Source organism: Cucurbita pepo, chromosome 1, assembly GCF_057944985.1.
Source record: "Cucurbita pepo subsp. pepo isolate OVF chromosome 1, ASM5794498v1, whole genome shotgun sequence".
Lineage (NCBI taxonomy): Eukaryota > Viridiplantae > Streptophyta > Magnoliopsida > Cucurbitales > Cucurbitaceae > Cucurbita > Cucurbita pepo.
Window position 1 is genome coordinate 18,033,801 of NC_141798.1, and position 23,471 is coordinate 18,057,271.

Sequence of the window (23,471 nt, forward strand, 5' to 3'; positions counted from 1 at the left end):
CTAGTTCTGTGTTACGTATCGTCATCAACTTCACAGTTTTAAAATCGTCTACTAGGAATAGGTTTCCACACCCTTATAAGAAATACCTTCTTGGGGACCAACGTCCTTACTGGCACATTACTTGGTGTCCGCTTATATCATTTTGTAACAGCTAAGCCCACCGCTAACAGATATTATTCGCTTTGCCTCGTTACATATTGTTGTTATCCTGACGATTTTAAAACATGTCTACAATGGAAAGGTTTCCACACTCTTATAATAAATGTTTCGTCTCCCTCTCCAACCAATGTGGGATCTCACAATAGTCTTTCAAATTCTATACGATTTGAGCAAAATGCGACTAAAATGTACTCGCATCTTACGTTATCAGATACTTACACCATGAATCAAGTTCATCGTTTCTAAGTGTTTTTAGGAGCCTACAAAAAAAAAACAAAGTTTTATTTTTTAGATAATGTTCATGAAAATTCATGTTCAATTCAATCTTTCAAATTCACACAATGTCTAAACTTAATTAGGCTTGCTCTTCAATTTCATAATAATAAGAACACTTATACAACGAGCACAAAATACAAATCGTCCCGGAAGGAAACTGTCTTGTCCGAACCCATAAAACTTGTTTCCATTACTATTATTTTTCTCGATATGATACATATATTGTTGTCCATTACGTTTGTTCTATAACTCTATTATTCTTCGATTCTCTACTTATTATAGTCTTATTCAAGAAAATGACCATTTTGAGGGCATTCCTTGAGGAACTCACCACTTTGGAAGTTCGAAATACATAAGGGGAAATGGTTCAATGAGACATGTCGTTCGTCTTCCTCTCCGACCATTTTGTTCGGATTGCAGATCGACATGTCGTCTTGTCCATTCTTAACCCACAACAAAACCGAAAGCTTAAAAATACTGACACAAACTGTAATACGCAGTAGTAGGACAACTTAGAAGGGCATCACAAGCACATAGTGCCTAGACTTGATCATCGCGACCCACTTTGGCAGTGGCCTGTGGCTTCTCTAGTTGGGGCTTCTGTTGGTCCATCTCCACGTTGGATCCATCGCTCGTGGGCTTCTTCTCTGGCCTTGGCTGCCGACCTCGGTAGATCACGTAGAGAATCAATTGGAGCGCTCCCAAGCCACATCCGAACCCATTTGGCACCTACATGCACCTCAATTATTGCATTTATAAACAAACCACCTTTTCCCGCATCTTAATTAACATATACTTTCCATCAAGAACTCGAGATTCAAATAAGCATCCAATAAACATATACTTTCGATCAAGAACTCAGAGATTCAAATAAGCATCTAATATTCGTTGAGGGTAGAGAGTGTATGGTGCTGTAATATGCATGGATTGTTACGGTATTGTAACCAAGCAAAAATGCCAAAAGAATGAAGTTGAAAATAAGGGTGTTCATATGGTCCGAACACTCGACCAACATGGACTACACAATTCAAACTATAGAAATGTTCATATGGTCCGAACACACCAACATGGACTACCCAATTCAAACTATAGAAATCAAACTGAATTAGTTTTATTTTTTTCACTCTAGGTTGAGTAAATTATTGAAAAACCAAAAATTCAGCCATGGCTAGAGTTATAATTCAATCCAACCCTATTTCTTTTAATATTAAAAATATTTAATTTTATAATTAACGTTGGTTACATGTTATTATCTAAATTGGGCTAGATTTCAGTTATTAATATATAATAAATAATAAAACGTATGATAAATAAGTAAAAAAAATTTAAGAAATAGTTGAAAAACAATAAAAAAAACACTCACCAATCAAAGAACAGAGGGCTGGATTGTGAACTTAACCAGAATTGTTGGTCATCAACACAATCAACTTAATCTTAGAAATTCAGATTGATCTAGAAGATTATTGGAGTTGAATAATACTTACAGCAAGGAAGGGGTCGTGACCAAGAAGGCCATATATGAACCAACAGGTGCCACACAAGAACACGAACAGCGACAGAAAAAATGGCATGAACTCGACGCTCTTCGTCTTTATCACTGTTCTCTGTACACCACAAACATCAAATCAAATTTGCATTTCTTCTATTTCAAAAATGTTTTTACTCCAATTTTTTACCATTTCATCATTCATTTATTACCTTCGGTAAAAAAAAAAACGTCAGCAGAAAGCGCTTGAGATTCTAACCTTTTAAAGCAATAAATAGAAAAGAAGTTCTGCAAAAAAAATTGACTTACCATTATGGATAGTGGCGAGCCGTACATAATGATTGAAAATACCAAAGCAACCAAACCACAGAACACCTTACGGTTTTTGCCGTGCAAAGCAAAAACCGACACCAACGCAACGCTCACGAACGCGCCTATCGCTATCGCAAACAGCGCTCCCATTTTCGCCTTCTCTTTCTTCGAAACGTAGAATATGAAGATCAAAACGTACACGATCTCTATCACCGCTCCTGTTCCGTTGATCGACGTAACCAGTATATTGTGTGGCGACACAAACGGCAGGCCGTACCTTCATCATTTTTCAAAAATCAGATTCGTTCAAAACAGAGAGAGTTCGGAATTTGAAATCTGAAAGAGTACCAAGCGGAAAGAAGACAATTAAGCATCGTCATAACATAGGGAATGCCGGAGAATTGCTCAGTCGATTTGCTTTTGATGATTCTCTTGAAAGTAATTCTAAGAAATCGAGTCAAATCCAGAGCCGATTAGGTTAAGAAACAGAAAATCGGAAGAGGAAATCGCAGCCAAGAACATGCAAGAACAAAAAAACAGAGAAACAGAGGCTTATTGTACATACATTGGCGATAAGAACAGAAACAGAGCAGTCGCGTTTCCTGCAAACCGAAACAAAAAGTAAATTGAAAACGCTGAATAGATCAACAAACTCGGAAATAAAAAAACGGTGAATAAACGAACCGAGAGCACCGAAGAAGAAGAAGAGAATGTCCATTTCGTCGATCTGGTTAAGGTGAAAAAGAACAGAAGGAGTAGGAAATGAAGAACGCCGGAAAGAGAAGGGCGGCGTAGAGGAGGAGGAGGAGGAGCGCCGGAAGAGAAGGGCGGCGTAGAGAGGAAGATGAAGGAGTTTAAATAGGGAGAGAAATGGATGCCGGATGGATAAGTAAATTTTCAGTAAAAAAAAATAATTACTGACAGTAATTGGTTTTATTCTTATCCACTTACTCAGTTGCTTCTACACTTGCTACAAGCAAACAAGAACAATGTGAGTGTTCTTTGTTGTTTTTAAAAACTTTTTAATTGCTTTTAACCATTTAATTAAATTACATAATATTTTCTTATAAAACATTATCATTTTTAGTCCAATTTTTAAAAAATAATAAAAAAAAAAAAATTAAAAAGATAAAAATTAGAGTTTAACGAATATTTGAAAGATATTTATTATATTAAAATTCAGGTATTTAATTATTAAACAATAAAAATATAAATATTTTGGACGTGAAATTATTAAAATGGTGTTCCTCGTGCATTTTAAATGATTTTTTTATTATTACGGCAAAAATTAGGTATTTTTCATGGGTCGGTTTTGGAAATATTTACAGAATAAAGAAATATTTTTGCGGATTTTTTTAATTTTAAATATAATTTAACTCGTTGAGGATGGTTGGGATGGAGTCTCATTCGCTAATTTAGGGAATGATCATATTCCCGTTGGTACGAGGCCAAGAAGCCCAAAGCAAAACCATGAGTGGACAAATCATACCATTATGGAGATCTGTGATTCATAACATGGTATCAAAGTCATGCCCGTCAATAGAATTCTCAAATGTCGAACGACAACATGAGCTTTTCAACAAAATAATGTAAATTTTTGAGTTACTGTGATCGAGATATATATACTTTGTTGGTATAAGTAATATCTTATCCTCATAATTGTTCTTATTCAGCTGTAATCATGATTCATTCATGTATATTTCCATTATTCGGTATCATATATTATGATTTTGTAATTTACGACGACGATAAAAGAATAATAATATAAAAGACTCAATAATCATTCTTATTTAATTAAAAAATAAAAAATAATTTAAAGAGAATATAAAGTTTTATTTAATTAAAAAAGAATAATAGAAAAAAATAACATTATTTGCATGTGAAGTAGTTGAAGGTTTTATTTGTAATTAATAAAATATGAATATTTATCATTTTCCGACGCTTACGTCACCAAAAATTCTTTTTCCAGTGTCACAGCTACACACGACAATGTTAGGGGTAACGTAACGTGAGAGCAGACATGAAAATTTGTGCATGTGGGGCCCACTTCCTATTTACGTCTTAATTTCTAATTACCGCCTTAATTTTTTTTTTAATTCGATGAAGAAATTAACTTTAAACTCATGTAAATATAATTAACTATTAACTAATTAATTTAGCAATTTTAATGAGCCTCTCCGGACACACGACACCCGTGTAACAACGTCAAGAGAGGCTCATTATAATGAGATGCTCACGACACACGTTAAAAAGGGTCTGGTGAGCTTCTCCCGACACCCTTCTTAACATTATAAGATTTTTTTTTTTTTTAATTGAGATCTCGACATTTTCATCGATATCAACGGAGATTTGGTGCAGGTTTTGAAGTTAGCCAATAAGGACGACCTAAGAAATTTACGAAAATTGAATTAGTGGAATTTGGATGTTGTGTTTGGCCAAATGTTTGATGTTTCACTATGTAAACATGTGCCATTAGATTCATTTCTATATATGGAGTGACACTTCTACCACTCTCTTTTCCACTAACAAAAACTCGAACAAAAATTGAATCATGATTTCAATTCAAATAGTAAAGTTTGGTACCAATAATATAGTTTGAGGAATCGTTTATTAGTATTTCTATTCACGTGTAAAAAAAAGTTTAGGATATCTTAGTAAACGTCCAAAGTGGAGAAGGGTATGTGAAGAGTGTTAGTCGAGTTCATGAGGTCGGCCACCACGAGTGTCAACCAAGGTTTGAGATTGACCTAGAGAAAGACGAAAATGGTCGACTCATCAATGCATATTTCCCTTCATTATCACAATGATTTCTATAATAAAGTTATAGCACTCTCGTATCACAATGATTTCTATATCACCCAATAAGCACGATAAGTTTGTGAATTGAAAGTGTAAGATCTCACATCGGTTAGAGAGGGGAACGAAACATTTCTTATAAGGGTGTGAAAACCTCTCCCTAGTAGGCGGCGATATGTAATGAGCCAAAGCGGACAATATCTGCTAGTGGTGGGCTTGGACTGTTACAAATGGTATTAGAGCCAAACACCGGGCAGTGTGTTAATGAGGATGCTGGTCTCCCAATGAGGGTAGATTGTGAGATCCCACATCGGTTGGAGAGGGGACGAAACATTTCTTATAAGGGTGTGGAAACCTCTCCCTAATAAAGACATTTTAAAACCATGAGACTGACGATGATACGTAATGGGTTAAAGTGGATAATATCTACTAGCGGTGACATTGGGCTATTATAGAAAGGTACGACCAAAAACACAGTTCTAGTTAATTATATACCTAACAATCCTAAATAGCTCAATAATTGAGTTGATCTTACTTATTTCATTTTATCTCAAATCGACGATCTAAGTCGTTGTTCAGTAAACTAGTATACTTCTCGCATGCAGTATCCGAGTCTTGCCCATTTAAGGAATATGGAGGAGGTACGTGTCCTCTCGCTCGGCTTGACCAATCACAGATCAGTCCGACTAATGGTCACTTTGATCCGTTACACATCAGTTCAAAAGTACCACCTTCCATTATGATGGTAGGGGTGAACGATAGGGCTAAAACGGGCATAATCGTTGGAACGGCTAAAAGTGGGCTGACTCTCAATATACAATTAATTTATTTTGTGACGTCAAACTCATTAAATAGATTACCATATAATTTCACCAAAATAAGACGGATTTCGAAACATCTCAAGAAATAAAAAAACTATTGACATCGGTCCATTTAGTGAAAGCAACTAAATCAAATCAATTTAGTTCTATATGTGTCTTTCGCCCTAAAAATCTACCCAAACTATACGTGCCTATTCTAATGCAAGAGGGAATCCTCTTCGTCTTTGATCACTTTAGAATACAGTGTCATGTTACAAAATCTACGAACTAAAAACATGTCACGTAAACTTGAGTTTACAAAATCGTTACACTATTCAAACATGGTGTTGCACAAACTCGATATCACATGAATTCAAGTGGTATTAAAACAATAAGCCAAACATGTTGAAGATGATATCCATTTCCTGTTCATACTCCCTTCATTATCTTAATTGAGTATCATTAATGTAATAAGGGTGGGTGGCCTAAGAAACAGGTAAAGAGTGTGCATTAAGAAAGGGATAAACAATGAACAAGTTCCCAAAACTTGCTTGAATTTGCATTCCACGTTATTTATGATCTTCTTCAAATGCTAGAATTCTGTGTTTGTATCCACTTTTGGTCTCTTCAACGCACCTAGTCTTTTTTTGAGTTCTAAAACTTTCCTGTTCTTTTTGCAGTAAAAGACAACTGAAACAAAACCAACTTTGTTTCTTTTTAATAAAAAAATGTTGAATTAATTCGTTCTTAAGTTAGAATTTCGTGTTAAGTTTCGTGTTTAGTTTGAGTACATGATAGCTAACTGTCGCGTAATGTTCATGTACCAGTTCAAGTCCACCGCTAGCAAACGTGTCTGCTTGGGAGAGGTTTCCACACCTTTATAAGGAATGTTTCGTTCTCCTCTCCAACCGATATGGAATCTTACAATCCAACCCCCCTGAGGTCTTGCGTCCTCATTGGCACACCACCCGGTGTCTAGCTCTGATACCATTTGTAACAGTCAAAGTTCACCGCTAGTAGATATTGTCTGCTTTGGCCTATTACGTATCGTCGTCAGCCTCACGGTTTTAAAACACGTCTACTAAGGAAAAGTTTACATACCCTTATAAGGAATGTGTCATTCCCCTCTCCAACCGATGTGAGATCTCACAATCCACTCCCGTTGGAGGCAAGCGTCCTTGCTGGTACACCGTCCGGTGTCTGGCTCTAATACCATTTGTAACCGCCCAAACCCACAAATAGCAAAGATTGTCTGCTTTGGCCCGTTATTTATCGCTTTTAACCTCACGGTTTTGAAACGCATCTACTAGGGAGAGATTTTCACACCCTTATAAGGAATGCTTCGTTCTCCTCTCCAACTGATGTGGGATCTCATAATTCAAATACCTTTTAAAGGTAAAGACTACACTATTTATTGGGTTTTTATCGGAAATCTATTCGACGGATTAGATTCTAACTTTCTACCGATCCAACTTCATTACAAAAATGGTTTTCTTTTGCAGAAAGCTAGCCTGATTACAGTGCTAGATGGTAAAAATAAAAAACTGAAGAACATAGATAGGAATTGGATGCCTGTGTAGTGTGTTGTTTTGTAACGTTCAAAGAGTAAATGGGAAAGACTATACTGAAAAGGTCCATAAAGGCACGAGTTCTTAGGCAGAAAAAGGGGTAGTAGCTCACCAGTTTTATAGGCTTGATTTTGAATTTTGATTCTGATTTTCTTGTCGGAATTATATAGCTTCTTGGGTGTGTTCTGTTCTTGTTCGTTTCTGATCTGATACATAAGATGGGGAACAGAATGTCACGAGAAAATATGCCTTTTTTCACCCTTAATGATTTGATTGGAGAATTTGGTAGTGTCTTCGTTTCTAAATGAATTATGGGTTGTTTTGTATTGTTGCTCCACAATCCCTGAATCCTGAAGCTATCCCTTTGGAGTGATCTTATAAAATACAAGATTTTGATCCACAATTTCCCCTCCCAAGATCAAGATTTGACTGACCGAACTGAGCTAAATGTGTCGAGTTTACAATCATCTTTCTATGTTCAAGAAGGGATACATGAGTATAAAATGGGAGGTTTAGCGTGAGTCGACAAAAGAAGAGTCAATATCGAAACCTGTCGCAGGTAGGCGAAGACAAGAAGTTCTTTGCTCATGTAAGGTCAAAAATCACATAATGCGACTCATGCTAGACCTCCCATTTTATACTCATGCATCCCTTCTCGAACACAGAAAGAGTTGAAATTGAAACCTTTCACAGGTGGGCGAAGACAAGAAGTTCTTCGCTCATGTAAAGTCAAAAAATCACATAATGCGACTCACGCTAAACCTCCCATTTTATACTCGTGCATCCCTTCTCGAACATAGAAAGAGTTGATATTGAAACTTTCAAAGGTAGGCGAAGACAAGAAGTTTAAAAGTCACATGGTGAATTACATTAACTATATAAGCATTTCTCTGAATGTTATAGAGCATCATTTTACATTCCAAAGTAAGAAAATACAAACTTTCAGACTATGGTAATGGGCGACAAGAACAAAAGCAGGCAAAATGGATGTCATATTGTGTTTGTGAACGTTTTGTCAAGGCAAGGGCATAGGGGGCTTCCAATTTGAGAACTCAACTAGTTGCCTATTTACAAAAGATGCATTGTGCAACCAAAATGTTTCAGTTGACTGGTGAAATAGCCTAACCTTCCTCTGAAGTTCCCACAGAATTCCCTGCATGGTAGAGCATGGTGCTGAATCTGAGGCATAAACCCATAGGCATCTAATTTGTCGACCTCGCGCTATCATCTCTTCTATGGTTGCATCTGCAAGAGCGAGCGAAGATTCGGGATTAAGTTTTAAGACAATAGCATGTTGATCAAGATATAACAGGTGAGTGAATTAACCTGGAATTGTTTCTAGGTACTCTAACAGTTGAGGGCCTATTTCACTTGATGGCCATTTTATTGAGATCTGAGAGTAGTCGATAACGTTCTGGAAAGGCAATTCGACCTGATCCGATAGTATAACTGGTACACACTCCTGTAAACACACAGCATGATATTATCTTTATTACCAATTCCTCTTATCAGCCTAATGCGTGTGTGAGAAAGAGAGACATACCACAAAAAATGACTCGTAAAAACGAAGTGTCCACGATGACTCTCCACGTGGAGCAAGACAGAACTTAGCGTTGCGCAAGTGCTCGAAATAATCCAGCTTTCTGAATTTGTCAGGACCACTGAACTTCAAAACTGGAGATTCCAACTGTTTGGGATATCATATCCATTATATATATATATATTCTCGATCTTAGATGACAAGAAGCAGGAGTTTTCATATCCCTCCCTATATTTGTTCGACTCGCTTCAGAGAATGAGATATATTAAGTTAAGGAAAACAACGCACCTTTTCAGGAAATTGTTTAGAAAGTTCGATCAACTTTAGACGACCAACTTTTCCTTGATCCCGTCCTAAATAGTTGGCCAAATACTTCCTTTTAGATAAAGGCAAAGGCTGGACTATTTTAGTTCCATCTGAAGTCATCCCATCATCAACATTGCCAGGAATGATGATATCTTTCCATGTATTGAAAGCACTAATGTCTTTCTTATCCGTCCGATCCCCCTATACTACATGGAAAACAAAGATGTTATTGTTCTTTAAAAAAATTAGAAGACAAGTCAAGAAAGTTGAAGTCAATATAAGGCTTAACAACCATCCAACCAAAAACAATTAGACAATGTTTAGTTTCAAATGCATCTAGTCAAATGTTCCATCAATGAATCACCTACTGCCATCATGTAAGGATTGCAATTCAGGAGAGTATAATTAGGGCCAAAAGTGAAATGACACCAAAATCAACTGCTTCAGGAAACATTTGATTACTTAATTACATAAATAATCAATATCTGAAGTGCAACAATATCCTATGAAATTGTTTCTTACCTCAGGTGTAAGAATTATGGAACAATTTATGTATGTCGCCCAAGATTTAAATAAGTGAGCTCCTGCACCACTGCAATTGGATAGCAGGAGTGTAAGTAATGAAAGTTAGAAGCAACACTCAAAAAATATGTTCCAATATAACCTGAAATTACCCTATTCTTGCTCAATGTGAAATTTGAACAAACCATGAAAACTGAGACTAATAGCTATATGTTGAATACAATGTTTTAAAAGGCTATTTGAACAAACCATGAAAACTGAGACTAATAGCTATATGTTGAATACAATGTTTTAAAAGGCTATTGAGGCTTACGCCTTGAGGCTCACAAAAACTTATAATGTTTTTTTTATTTAAAATTGAGGCTATGCCTTATATTGTTTCTTCAAGAGGACGAGCCTCGAGGCTGCCTTTAGCCTTTTAAAACATCGGTCGAATACTAAAAACGTATTCGTTAACAGGCTCAATAACTAGCCCCTAGTGCTGTCATTTCCATGAATGTCTAATTAGAATAAAGACCTTATACCTTGGGAAAACAAATATGTGGTCACGACCCCCTGAGAGCCTGAAATGTGGCATTTGACTTAAAACCTGAAAGATGGTTAAGATTAGCACAATATGCAATATGATTAGCCTTTTCTATACTCATCGCTAAAGTGATGCAACTGTTTTTGCCTGTTGCAATATCAATAAAAAAAAATGCACCTGCTTATATGCTTGATTAATCTCCTTGTCATTGAGACCACCTAGCATCCTAACACATTTAACATAAGCTGGTACAAAGAAAAAATCTGCTTCTTCTTTCTTTCTTGTTCGAAATCTCGATTGTTGAAGCAATGTGTGAATTTTCACCTGCAACCAATCAATGAAAGATATAGAAAGGGAGATGATTGTCAATGAGAAAAGGCCTATAAAAGATGTTTGTATTGAACAAAAAAGAGTTAAGAGGTGAGAGGAAACGGTGATTAGGAGTCCTCCCTAACATGCCCAGATGGCTCACAAAAAGCCTCGAGACATCTGAAGATTAAAAAGAGGGGTAAATGGTTGAAGCTCAAATAGGAACCTCAAAGACGATCAATCTTAATCCCAACCCTCAATAACTTCTATTACTCAATCTCAAAAATCAATCAGTTCTCCTCTTTCCACAATTCCCACGAGATGAAACGGATGGCCCTGGACCAGAGAAGAATTTACGAAACTTGCAATTATTCCTAATAATTAAGGTAATGTCAATGGAAGTATAAGCTTGTGCAGAGTTCCGGGTAGATTTTGCAACATGTTCTTTTTCATAATCTCCTCTGATGTGAGTTGGGCGGATATTTTATGTTTTGTAACAGCCCAAACTCACCGCTAGCAGATATTATCCTCTTCGGATTTTCTCATTCGAGCTTCCCCTCAAGGTTTTTAAAACGTGTCTGCCAGGGAGAGGTTTCCACACCCTTATAAAGAATGTTTCGTTCTCCTCCCCAACCAATGTGGGATCTCACGATCCACCTCTCTTAGGGGCCCAGCGTCCTCGCTGGCACTCGTTCCCTTCTCCAATCAATGTGGGATCCTCCAATCCACCCTCCTCCGAGGCCCAACATCCTTGCTGGCACACCAACTCGTGTCCACCCTTTTTGGAGCTCAACCTTCTCGCTGACACATCGCCCATGTGTCTGGCTCTAATACCATTTGTAACGGCCCAAGCACGAAAGGGAAAGTCCAAAGAGGACAATATTTGTTAGCGGTGGACTTGGGCCGTTACATGTTCCCTCTCCTTAAGCATTTTATCAAAATGATACACATAGAACTTCCACAAGCAACACACTCATCTCAAACTTCAGCTGTTTTCAGAAACAGGAAAAATACCATCAAAATCAAGCCTAAACGCATTCATAAGACGAAAATGGTCAAGTTTACGAACTGTAAGCAGCAGCTAAACACTAAATAATCTCATCAGAGGTCTCCCAAATCAGTTTAAAAAACGGAAACAGGGGAAGCCGAATAATAGAATTACAAAACAACAATACCTGAGTGCCCCATTGGCCTTTCAAACAAGCAGCAGCCGTGATTTTCCCGTCCCTCCCATACATCAAAGGTTTAAGCCCCTGAATTTCGTTCTCATCATAGACATAAATCTTGAGAGAAAGACGTGAACCGTACCCTCTCTCAGGCCACGATACAGATCCATCGTCATTCGATTCCACAACATAGTGTGACCGACGGAATACATCAAACGAGTTTTCAGCAGAGGAAACGAGCAATCGATCGTACGCACGGGTAAGGAAGAAGGTGGAGCAGACAAGAAGCAACGCCCCGATCTGATGCGACCTGGTACAAAGTGGAGGATTGCTGTGAGCTCCGAATTGTCTCCCTTTGTTGTTCATGCTTCCCAATCTTCGTCTCCCGCACTCTCACAGTCCCTCCCCCTCCGATTGACGACGGAAGTTCAGAAATTCTGAAGGGTTTTTTGGGAACTTCACAAATTGTTTATCATTATTATTTTTATTTAACATTATAGAAAATAATTTCTATATAAATTTCAAAATAATTTAACGTTTGGTTGACTATTGAAAAACCAATTGACTTATTTTTTGAATTAAGTAGCTAACAATCAGTCTAAAATTAGTCAAATTAGTAATAAAAACAATCAGTAAAAAAGTAAAAAATTAATACAAACCAGTAAAAATTGACCTCGGTTCGAATGGTTTTTGTTAGAAAGAGTAGAGAACGATCCGTCCTCAAGAACGACATATCTACCTACCTCGTCTCGTTCTTTTCAATCAAAAAACGCTTACTTTAACATACTTCGAGACCTATTTTACGAACTCTCGAGACTTAATTATTCACGAACAGATATTGTACAGTAATTTAGAGATAAGTCAATGACAATAAATGGACTAAAAAAAATATATTTTAATGTAAAATTGATTTTTTTTTTTAGTATAAATTGAAGGATGTGAAAACGTGAATGGAACCGCCATCCATTTACCAAGTACACACCTTCTGTCATTCGAGTAACTCGCCTAGGGCATAGTTGAGCTTGCGAATTTTGGTCGTTCCAGTGAGCTTGGCTTAGGGCACAGTTGAGCTTCTGAATTTCGGTTTCAGAGATGCCTCGTCGTAGGGACGACGATGACGATGACGATATTGACGCTGATGATGAGGAGTATGAGGATGAGATGGAGCAGCCTTTGGATGATGAGGAGGAAGAGGAAGATCGCTCGAGTAGGAAGCGGAGGAGATCGAATTTTATAGACGATGTTGCTGAGGAGGATGAGGATGAGGAGGAAGAAGAGGAGGATGATGAGGATTTTGGTGGCGGTGCTAGGCGGCGGCGTGCTAAGAGGCCTAGTGGTTCTCAGTTTTTGGATATTGAGGCGGAGGTCGATAGCGAGGATGATGAAGAGGAGGACGATGGAGAGGACGGTATGTTTCACGTAGTTGGCTTTGTGTTTTTTATTGGTCCTATTAGTTCAAATTTGAGGGAAAACTGGTTAGCGTATGAATTAGAGTGCGCTTAGGGTTTTTCTTTTTGGGATTTCCTCAGTATGTATTCAGTTTAGTGGTTAAAAATGGTTGAAAATCCAAGCTTTTTCTGGATGGCCTATTTCATTTGAGGCACATTCAGTCAATCCAGTTGAATAGTGAATTAGAATGGCTAGTCAGGAGTCTAAATTGCGAGTTTCAGAGATCGAGAAGTATTCCTGTACTAGTTTCTGGCACGTTAGTCATGCCTTGAAGTTTAATTATTTGAACGGGAATTCGATGTATATGGTTGTGACCAATTGTTTTTTTTTTTTTTTTTTTTTCCCAGTAATTTGGTGAAATGGCTGCAAGTCATTTTTTTTTTTTAACAAGAAAAAAAAAACTCTTAATTGTTATGTGAAAAATTAGTTATACTATAAAAATTTATAGCTCACAATTCGAGAACACCATCTGAAACCCTCGGTAAGAGTTTACAAAAAGACACCCCTACTATAATCAATTTCACAAGGAGAGGAATTATGAATCTGCTGGACATGGCCAACCGATAAGAGGCTTGAAATTTAGCAACATCCAGTCAAATGGTTCTTTAGTTTGTGCCATTAATCCATTAAAGCCTAGTATTGCCTTAGAGCTCCACGCTTCGAAGTAATACGTTCTCCTTAGAGGGTTTATCAGACATTCACGAGCAACCAAAATTTATGAAGACATGTTCTCAACATCGTCTCTATGAAACATGAAAAAAGGTGTGAAGTGTGAACTGATTTGTTTGTCCTCCTCTGCCTTTGTAAAAAGTGCACATGTTTGGTTTAGGGTTGCCAACTTATTTTTTCTTTGTTAATGCCATCCTGTCATACAATCCCCTACAAAGCTTCCCCCTTTCTGGACTTCTCAATCTCCAGAAAACATTCATCCAAGTCTTCCTTCAAGAATTGAAGATTCAATGTTCTTGTGTTCAGCCGTTGCAAAATACTAATACTAGTAGTAACAATAATACAGTGTGAACTGGAGTGCCACAATCCATCCACATAAGCACCATTCCGAAAAAAGTTTTCCTATCATTACTGATCTTGATTACCTCCAGTTTTTGTATACGGAAACAACTTTTTAAATGTTTCACCAATAATTTCTTTCACTGCCACATTTCCTCTTATTTATAGTATTACCATTCTCGCCCTTTCTGTAATTGCAAGCCACCACCTTATGCTGCAATTCATGAGGTTCGTCAGTAAATTTCTTGAATCATTCAGCTAACTGAGCTTCAATTTTCTTCCACTAGTTGCCAATTCCTTAACCTCCACACTCCAAGGGCCTGAAACTTTACTTTCCTTTCTTCATCAGCTACCAAAAAGCCCCTTGACTTCCTTCTCAATCTGAAGAACTATCCCCTTAGCCATGAGAAATAAGGACGTATAATACAAAAGAAAGCTTGAGAACCAGTTACAAACAATTATCCAATCCCTTTTATAAGATACAAAACTTTCCATCATCTCACAATTTAGAGCACCTTCTCTACTGCAGGGCTTCAAAATTCTAACTGGATTACCATGTAATACTAGGGAAGTGCCATTTTTACATGTATCTTAAATGGTCAGTCTAGTTGCTTTCTGTCAAACTACTGATCTTTGCCTAGGTTGTTCAGGAGTAGGTTTTCCCTAAGAGTATTACAATATGGGGTGGGGTTTAAGAATATAGGATTGTTTGGTTCAAACTCTCAGTAACCTTAATGCTTGGAACCATTGATAATTACTACCAATTTTCATGAGAATGTGCACTGTAAATAAGAAAATGGTCAATAAACACTTTTGGTCCCTGCTGTGAGTAATCTCATAAAAATGAAGTGTCAACTTTTATTATGTAATGGTTTTGTCTTTATTTTATGAACACATTTGATCTCTAATATGTTTATCAATCTGCAGACGTGAAAAAACTCGATTAACTCTTAATAATGTTTTCACGATAAGACCAAACCATTACAAATTTGACAGTACTTGGTAAGTTGTTACATAGTAAAGGGGAGGGACAAAATTGTTACATATTTGAAAGTATAGGTACTAAATTGTTACAATTAATGTTTAGGGACTAAATCATTACTTTGATGAGAGTACAAGGACCATAAGAGTTCTTAACCTAAGAAAATCAATATGGCAAATAACTGTAGAATTAATTATTCATTTCACTAGTTTCTTTATACACGTGACTTTCATTTATGCATGGGTCAAGTAAATCAGTAATCTTTTAATCTTGCAGACTTCATAGTTGATGGTGCAACTGATATACCCGATGAAGATGAAAATAGAAGGATGCATCGCCGCCCATTGCTACCCCGAGAGGATGAACAGGAGGATGTTGAAGCACTTGAAAGAAGGATTCAAGCTAGATATGCAAGGTCAAATCATATGGAATATGACGAGGAGACAACTGAAGTGGAGCAGCAAGCGCTTCTACCTTCTGTAAGGGATCCAAAGTTGTGGATGGTTAAATGCGCGGTATGCCTACCTATACTCACAAAAACTTCATATTTTCTTTAGTTTCTTATTCCCCAAGATCTTTCCCTTTTGGAGTACTTGTCTGAGAGAATGAATGTACATGATTAATGCATACACAACTTTTTGTTTATTAGATTGGCCATGAGAGAGAGGCTGCTGTTTGTCTAATGCAAAAATGCATTGATAGAGGGCCTGAAATGCAAATAAGATCTGCAATTGCTCTTGATCATTTGAAGAACTTTATATATATTGAAGCGGACAAAGAAGCCCATGTTAGAGAGGTATATTATGCTCTTTTATCATATGTTATTGAATAAAGATCACATTCAATTATGTTGGCAGTGGATCAACTCTTCAAATTTGTTTTGGTTATTGGCACATCCTATTTTTAGACTGAATTCAATTCTGTACGTAGTCACTAACTCTTCATTTTTTTTCTCTTTGTTTTAGGCTTGTAAAGGTCTACGCAACATATATTCACAAAAAGTAATGCTTGTTCCAATTAAAGAGATGACTGATGTTCTCTCTGTTGAAAGCAAAGCAATTGATCTTTCCAGAGATACGTGGGTCAGGATGAAGATTGGGACATACAAGGGGGATCTTGCCAAGGTAATTCTGGTTCTTTCAGTAAGTTCAGATATTTCACTCAATCTATCTCTCTTTGACGCATCAAGCTTTCGTTTCTTTAGGTGGTGGATGTTGATAATGTGCGGCAGAGGGTTACTGTGAAACTTATTCCTCGGATAGACCTACAGGCTCTTGCAAACAAATTGGTAATGTTTTGAAGGACATTATTTTTTATTGCCTTTGGTATTTCCTCATTATGGTATTGAACTCACAATCTTCAAATGTTGTCTCATATCGGGAAGTTTCTTAAGCTTTACTTTTTAAGTTTTCATCTGTCTGCAGTCCTTGTTAATATGTTTGTAAACATATTTTGTAGGTAGCATTTCATGTCTTCATGGATTTTAGTATATAAGTAAATATGAGTGTTTATATATTTATGTATTCATGTAGAACATAGGTTCCTTCTCTTGGATATTGACATCTTTCTATGATTGAGAAGGAATGCATTTATTTTATACCAAGTTCTCTTTCAGGAAGGTAGAGAAGTTGCTAAGAAGAAGGCATTTGTTCCTCCACCCCGTTTTATGAATATTGATGAAGCTAGGTATCCAAATTGTTTCTCTGATTGTAACCTTGTCCCTTATATTTGATATAAATTGTTGTTTAAAGTCCATATTTACTTACTCTTCTTCATATCCAGAGAGTTGCATATCCGTGTAGAGCGCAGACGCGATCCCATTACTGGAGAATACTTTGAGAACATAGGTGGCATGTTTTTCAAAGATGGTTTCTTGTACAAAACAGTGTCCATGAAGTCAATAAGTGCCCAAAACATAAAACCAACTTTTGATGAACTTGAGAAATTTCGAAAGCCTGGGGAAAATGGTGATGGGGATATTGCTAGTTTGTCTACCTTGTTTGCAAACCGAAAGAAAGGGCACTTTATGAAGGGTGATGCTGTCATTGTTGTCAAGGGGGATCTCAAGAATCTGAAAGGATGGGTAGAGAAAGTAGAGGAAGAGAATGTCCACATCAGACCAGAAATGAAAGGCCTTCCTGTAAGAACTCAACTAAACTGGTTCTATCTTGTTTTTCATCATTTTATTCAAAGGATCAAGTTTGTATCTAGTGTGACCCTTTTTTTTTTTCAATAGAAAACTCTTGCTGTGAATGAAAGAGAACTTTGTAAGTACTTTGAGCCTGGAAATCATGTAAAAGTTGTAACGGGGACTCAGGAGGGGGCTACTGGTATGGTTGTGAAGGTGGAGCAGCATGTGCTTATTATACTGTCTGATACAACCAAGGAACACGTGAGTTAGACTTTCTTGGAAGTATTATTGAATCATAGGTCTTGCTTATTACTGAATGGTATTTTACTGATAATGTGCTGAAATGCCCTAAATCTTTATCATCTTCAGATCCGGGTATTTGCTGATGATGTTGTTGAGAGCTCTGAGGTAACAACTGGTGTGACGAAAATTGGGGATTATGAACTTCATGATCTTGTGTTATTGGAGTAAGTAGTTGTTAACATCATTTTTTATTCTTAACTTTTATGTATAAGAATTGGATTCATAGAATGTCATTAACTTCTGCAGTAATATGAGCTTTGGCGTGATTATACGTGTAGAAAGTGAGGCTTTTCAGGTGAGTATGCGTTGGATCATGTATGCTATTCTGTCATTTTGTAGTCAATAATTTCATGAGTGTGATTTTGCTCTAGGTTCTTAAGGGTATTCCAGATAGACCTGAGGTTGATATCGTTAAGTTGAGGGAAATAAAAAGTAAGATTGACAAGAAAATCAGTGTTCAAGATCGACACAATAACACAATTTCTGCCAAAGACATTGTCAGGATTCTTGAAGGTCCTTGTAAGGTTAGATCTCTGTTTCATGATATCTATTTCCTTCTAGATGTCAATTTTTTTTTTTTTATCAGAATGTTGCTTTGCGCCTACTATAGGGAAAACAAGGTCCAGTGGAGCACATATACAGAGGTGTGCTGTTCATTTATGATCGCCATCACTTGGAACATGCTGGCTTTATATGTGTTAAATCACATTCTTGTGTTGTTGTGGGTGGATCCCGAACTAATGGAAATAGAAATGTAAGTTCTTGTTTTGATCTAATATGGGATCTTTTCTAGCACATTTTTTACAATTATATCTTGATAGTTGATTTCTGCTGCATTTTTCATCTTGCAGGGTAATTCGTACTCTAGGCTTGCTGGCCTTGGGGCTCCACCTCGTTTTCCTCAGTCGCCTAAGAGATTTTCCAGAGGAGGTCCCCCGAATGATTGTATGTTGTGGATCTCTTGTTTATCATGTACTCTTATTATTGTTTTGTGATTTTCTGATAAATGATTATTCTCTGGTTTTTTATTAAGTTGTTTACTTGTGATTCAGCTGGTGGAAGACATAGAGGTGGAAGAGGGCATCATGATGGTTTGGTTGGATCAACAGTGAAAGTTCGGCAGGGTCCTTACAAGGGTTACCGTGGGCGTGTTGTTGAAATAAAAGGCCAACTGGTTCGAGTAGAGCTTGAGTCTCAAATGAAAGTTGTCACAGGCATGTTTTGAACTTTTCTGGAAATACTTGAATCTACCTGTTATATATATGTGGGATTACTTGTATCATCTTTTTTGAAGGATGTCTGGGAAATGTTGAGTCTCAAATGGAAGTGAAATATTTTCCACTAACACCATAATACTTGTTTTATTTGCAGTTGACCGCAATTTTATCTCAGATAATGTGGCTGTTTCAACCCCCTATCGGTAAATATAATATATGATAAAATTGATTTTGTTTGTTTCTTGTGATTTCAAGGTTCTAATGCTTGCTTTGTACCAGTGATACATCTAGATATGGTATGGGAAGTGAAACTCCCATGCATCCTTCTCGAACTCCTCTGCATCCGTACATGACCCCAATGAGAGATATGGGAAGTTAGTTCTCTTTCCATGTTGCCTTCTTTTTTTAATTCTTATTATACTTTACAAGGTTTATTCATGTTTTACTATCTGTTTTTATAGCAACGCCAAGTCATGATGGCATGAGGACACCAATGCGAAATCGAGCATGGAATCCCTATGCACCCATGAGTCCGTCAAGGTAAATTTTATATGGATTAATGAACTTGATAAATTTATTAAGATAATATGGATAACAGCGTAGAATATATGTGCTATAGAGGCTCCATAAATTATTATTATTATTTTAATTCTTTTCTATGATTTTACTTCTTGGATATTGTCTTACGGTTAAAACATGTGAGAAACTTAAATTTGAGGATGTATCAAACTGCTTCCATATCATGAATGAGCTTGAAAATATTGATGCTATTGCTTATAAAGGTTTATAATTTGTATTTTACACGTTTTGTCAGTCTTGCATTGGAAATTTGGAAACTATTTCTTGGATGTATATTTGTTGCCTCTTTCTTTCTCCATAATTCTTCGCTTGGCCATTTTCTTTTTTAGAAAAGAACATTCTTATGCTTGTTACTGTTTTACTCTGCGTGTCTGAATTTATATAGTATTTTTAAGGGTTGTAGCTCTTAAGGCTAGATGCCAGAAGTATGAAGAAAGCACCATCTGGTTTATGCTAAACATGGCTATTTGAAAAAAATAAAAATGGAGCATTATGTATATTAATTGTTGAAGTGGTAGAATTAAGATCTATTTAATCTACTTCAGTATTCAATTTTTTCCCTCATCAAGTCTCATCAGTGAACGTTGGGTTAGAAAAACTTGAATAAAGAGCAGTCAGACAAGATGTGGTATGTCATCTTTCATAAGGCAAACTGTCATAGTTGGTACCTATTCACCATCAGTTACCTTCTGAAAGTGACTGGTTATATGGTGTGAGTGGTGGCAGTGCGATAGTCAAATCCTGTACCTGGACCACCCAGAGGCAGATGTGATGATGCACGTGTTGTTTATTGCTGCTCTAGGAACTCGTTTGATGTGGAGAACAACTTAGGCTGTGGATAAATCTCTCATATATCAATAACTATACAGCTTCTTGACCTGTTATGCTGTATTTTCCATTTTGCATCATGTATTTTGGGCACGGATTACCCATTTGAGCTCTCTTTTTGAAATTTTTTTGTGCTATTGTCTTTGATGATTGATGTTAAATGTTCTGATTTTGCTGAACCAGGGAGAGCTGGGAGGAAGGGAACCCTGCAACTTGGGGAGCGAGTCCACAGTACCAGGTTAGATCTTTAATGATTTGTCAAAGGCCAATAACTATTCTGGTTTATTAACCATTAAAGTCAATAATAGCTGTTCTCTCTTCAGCCAGGAAGCCCTCCTTCACGAACTTACGAAGCTCCAACTCCTGGTACTGGTTGGGCCAACACTCCTGGTGGCAGTTACAGTGATGCCGGTACCCCTCGGGATAGTGGTTCAGCCTATGGTTGGTGCATTTGTCTTTATTTTAACGTTTCCTTGTAATTGACATATTTTATCTTAACAATGCTTCTCTTCGTTTTCAGCAAATGCCCCGAGCCCATACTTGCCTTCAACTCCTGGTGGACAGCCCATGACACCAAATTCAGCATCCTATCTTCCTGGTACTCCTGGCGGGCAGCCAATGACACCAGGCACAGGTGGTCTGGATATGATGTCTCCTGTTATAGGTTTGTATTACTCTTTTTAGCATGGCTTGTATTTCTATATACCAGTATGATATGATTTTTCCCGGGCTTAATTTTAAATAATTTGTTCATCACAAAAATATTAATAAACTTTTGCTACAAATAGAGTTCGCAACAGTTTGTCGTTTAGATTTGCCACTATAAATTAATGCTGAGTGGAGCTCCTGGGGGGTCTGCATCAATACAAATTTCGTTTTTTCTAATAATGTTGTATAAGGGCTCATTTAAACTACCTCAAGAAAAATTGGAGTTCTTCTCAAGAGATCTGGAATAAAATTTATACCATAGGGTACGTTTATCAAACTTGAGGAAGTTCAATGTCTTGCAATGGGTTCATGACCGTGGAAATCCATTTCTGTCCATTTTACATTGTCATCTCCAATATATATATATATATATATATATTTTTTTTTTTTTTTGGGCGTATTGATGATTTTAAAAAATAAATTAAAATGGCAGGTGGTGATGCCGACGGACCATGGTACATGCCAGACATATTGGTCAATGTCCGGAGAGGAGATGAGCTGATCATGGGAGTAATCCGTGAGGTGCTTCCGGTATGTTCTTACTAAATCTTTGCCCTCTACATTTTATTTTTTATTTGTACATCATTACATATTTGTTTCTGATCATGGGAGTAATCCGTGATGTAGCTGGCCGTCTTATGGAAATGTGGATAGGGTTGGCCCCAGTTCAGTGTGACATAGTTTATGTTGAATAACCTAATAATCTTTAGGTTACAATGAGCTTCATTATCATACAAGGTCCAACGGTTCTGTTTATCCCAAATTCTCTCTTATCTAGTTTATGACAGAAGTCGTCTTAGATAGGAAAGCGGGAAAGATATGAACATAAGCACCGCGTTCTATCACCTTTTAAGAAAAATGGAACCGTAATAAGGAGAAATTGGTAATAGAACACCACAAGGAACTTACAAATCTGATAAAGAAAAAGGAAAACGAGCTACCCTCATGGCTCTTTATTGGTGGAGTAGCATGCTAAAATTGGCCGTTTATAGAATTACGGCTGTTTTGATGAGGCTAACAAGAACATTTGGAAACCTTTAGGTTAGCAAATTTCACATGGAGAGTTTTTACGTTTAGAAAGAGGCAGGGTTCAAAAACGAGAACCAACAATGCATACCACCCTCGTTCCATACCTGTGATGTTTAATGAAAAATAAGCTAGCCATTATCATAAGCGTAGTTCGATTGGGTATATGATAAGAATATTGTTGATTTGGGTAATTTGGCTTTTCTCAGGATGGCTCATGTAGGGTAGGTCTTGGGTCAAGTGGAAATGGTGAAACGATAACAGCCATTTCTAGCGACATAGAAGCCATTGTTCCTAGGAAGTCGGACAAGATCAAGATAATGGGTGGTGCACTGCGTGGCGCCACTGGGAAGTTGATTGGTGTGGATGGCACCGATGGAATAGTGAAGGTAGACGACACTCTTGATGTTAAGATTTTGGATTTAGTTATTCTTGCAAAACTAGCCCAACCATAATTTTATTGGTTATAAACGAGAATCATACTGTATACTAGTAGTCTAGTGTAAGCTTTTTGTACAATTATAAATGAATTCCGGGGTTCATGTGCCAAAACTCTCTCTCCCCTTCAGTTCCTTGTTTCTTCACCCGTTGCTTCTTAGTGCTTGTAACCTAGTTCACTTATTCATACCCCTGCAACGAGTCCTCCAAATGGTAACTACATATCATGGTTTAGATCTTTTGTTTTAGTTTGTGAACAATTTACGCTTGTTACCTTTAGGTCTTTTATTCTTTCAACCATTTAGCTTTTGTTTCTGAACTTCTTATACAACCTTGTTTGTTCTTTTACCAGTTAATTTATGTTATATTAATGTATAGTAGAGTTCTTGCATGATAAACTCGTGAATTTTTATTTTATAGTTGTATATATTGTGCTTGAGATGAAATTGTAAATAGATGCAGAATGAGAAAGGAGTTGAGAAAATAACAACGCATTTCATATCTCAAATTCTAATTTAAAAAGTGTGCAAACTTACGATTCTAGCTATACCCAAATTCATAAACTTGTCAAATTTGTATATGCATCAGTTGTCACATGTGTGTAGACCATCTATTTGGATCTGGAAACTAGTTCGTTAGTTGATGTTCAAGAGTTCAATTGATATAATCACAAGTTTTCATACATGTATACTAGTGTTTTTCAACTAGGATATGATATGTGGTGTAAACTGATACACCTATGAAAGTTTCGAGTTTCAAATGTTTCAATTTATATAATTATTAGTTTACAGACACTTGAATTCTATTCCTATAGCTAAATTCCTATAGCTAAATTAAGGGCATGATTCTGATATCACTTATTAGGAACAATGAACTTTTACTATGGTAAGATATTGTTACTTTGAGCATAAATTTTCATGATTTTATTTATAGTTTCTTCAAAAGGCAACATATCACCGGAGAGTGTCTTTTAGTTATTAACGAACGGGTGCTATTTGTATTGAAAATCGAACGTTTCTTTTAAGTTACTTTGTGT

General features: G+C 36.8%; 3 protein-coding genes across 4 annotated transcripts; 1 reads left to right on the top strand and 2 right to left on the bottom strand.

The window, feature by feature from the left end:
- Positions 1-597: 597 nt before the first annotated feature.
- On the bottom strand, positions 598-3,079 carry LOC111779844 (bidirectional sugar transporter SWEET1). Its single transcript, XM_023660019.2, has 6 exons — positions 2,918-3,079; positions 2,799-2,835; positions 2,582-2,677; positions 2,231-2,510; positions 1,920-2,039; positions 598-1,164 (listed from the first exon to the last, which is right to left on the bottom strand). The coding sequence occupies exons 1-6, from the start codon at positions 2,949-2,951 to the stop codon at positions 976-978; spliced, it is 756 nt and encodes a 251-aa protein (XP_023515787.2). The 5' UTR covers positions 2,952-3,079; the 3' UTR covers positions 598-975.
- Positions 3,080-8,242: 5,163 nt separating this feature from the next.
- LOC111792609 (putative glucuronosyltransferase GUT1) lies at positions 8,243-12,227 on the bottom strand. Its single transcript, XM_023674123.2, has 8 exons — positions 11,776-12,227; positions 10,469-10,615; positions 10,290-10,354; positions 9,766-9,835; positions 9,226-9,444; positions 8,941-9,084; positions 8,724-8,859; positions 8,243-8,642 (listed from the first exon to the last, which is right to left on the bottom strand). The coding sequence occupies exons 1-8, from the start codon at positions 12,130-12,132 to the stop codon at positions 8,413-8,415; spliced, it is 1,368 nt and encodes a 455-aa protein (XP_023529891.2). The 5' UTR covers positions 12,133-12,227; the 3' UTR covers positions 8,243-8,412.
- Positions 12,228-12,710: 483 nt separating this feature from the next.
- Positions 12,711-22,735, top strand: LOC111792595 (putative transcription elongation factor SPT5 homolog 1). 2 transcript variants are annotated; one of them, XM_023674110.2, is made up of 22 exons: positions 12,711-13,174; positions 15,482-15,720; positions 15,855-16,001; positions 16,171-16,329; positions 16,410-16,493; positions 16,821-16,891; positions 16,988-17,345; positions 17,442-17,597; positions 17,706-17,803; positions 17,886-17,934; positions 18,011-18,163; positions 18,250-18,393; positions 18,491-18,584; positions 18,692-18,853; positions 19,011-19,059; positions 19,136-19,230; positions 19,318-19,396; positions 20,447-20,501; positions 20,587-20,704; positions 20,784-20,927; positions 21,405-21,502; positions 22,207-22,735. In XM_023674110.2, exons 1-22 carry the CDS (start codon positions 12,859-12,861, stop codon positions 22,450-22,452), a joined length of 3,114 nt encoding a protein of 1,037 aa, XP_023529878.2. In that variant the 5' UTR covers positions 12,711-12,858; the 3' UTR covers positions 22,453-22,735. The 2 variants fall into 2 exon arrangements, 1 of the variants encoding a protein (XP_023529878.2); XR_002814827.2 differs by lacking the exon at positions 22,207-22,735 and having other exon boundaries at positions 20,591-20,704.
- Positions 22,736-23,471: the final 736 nt, after the last annotated feature.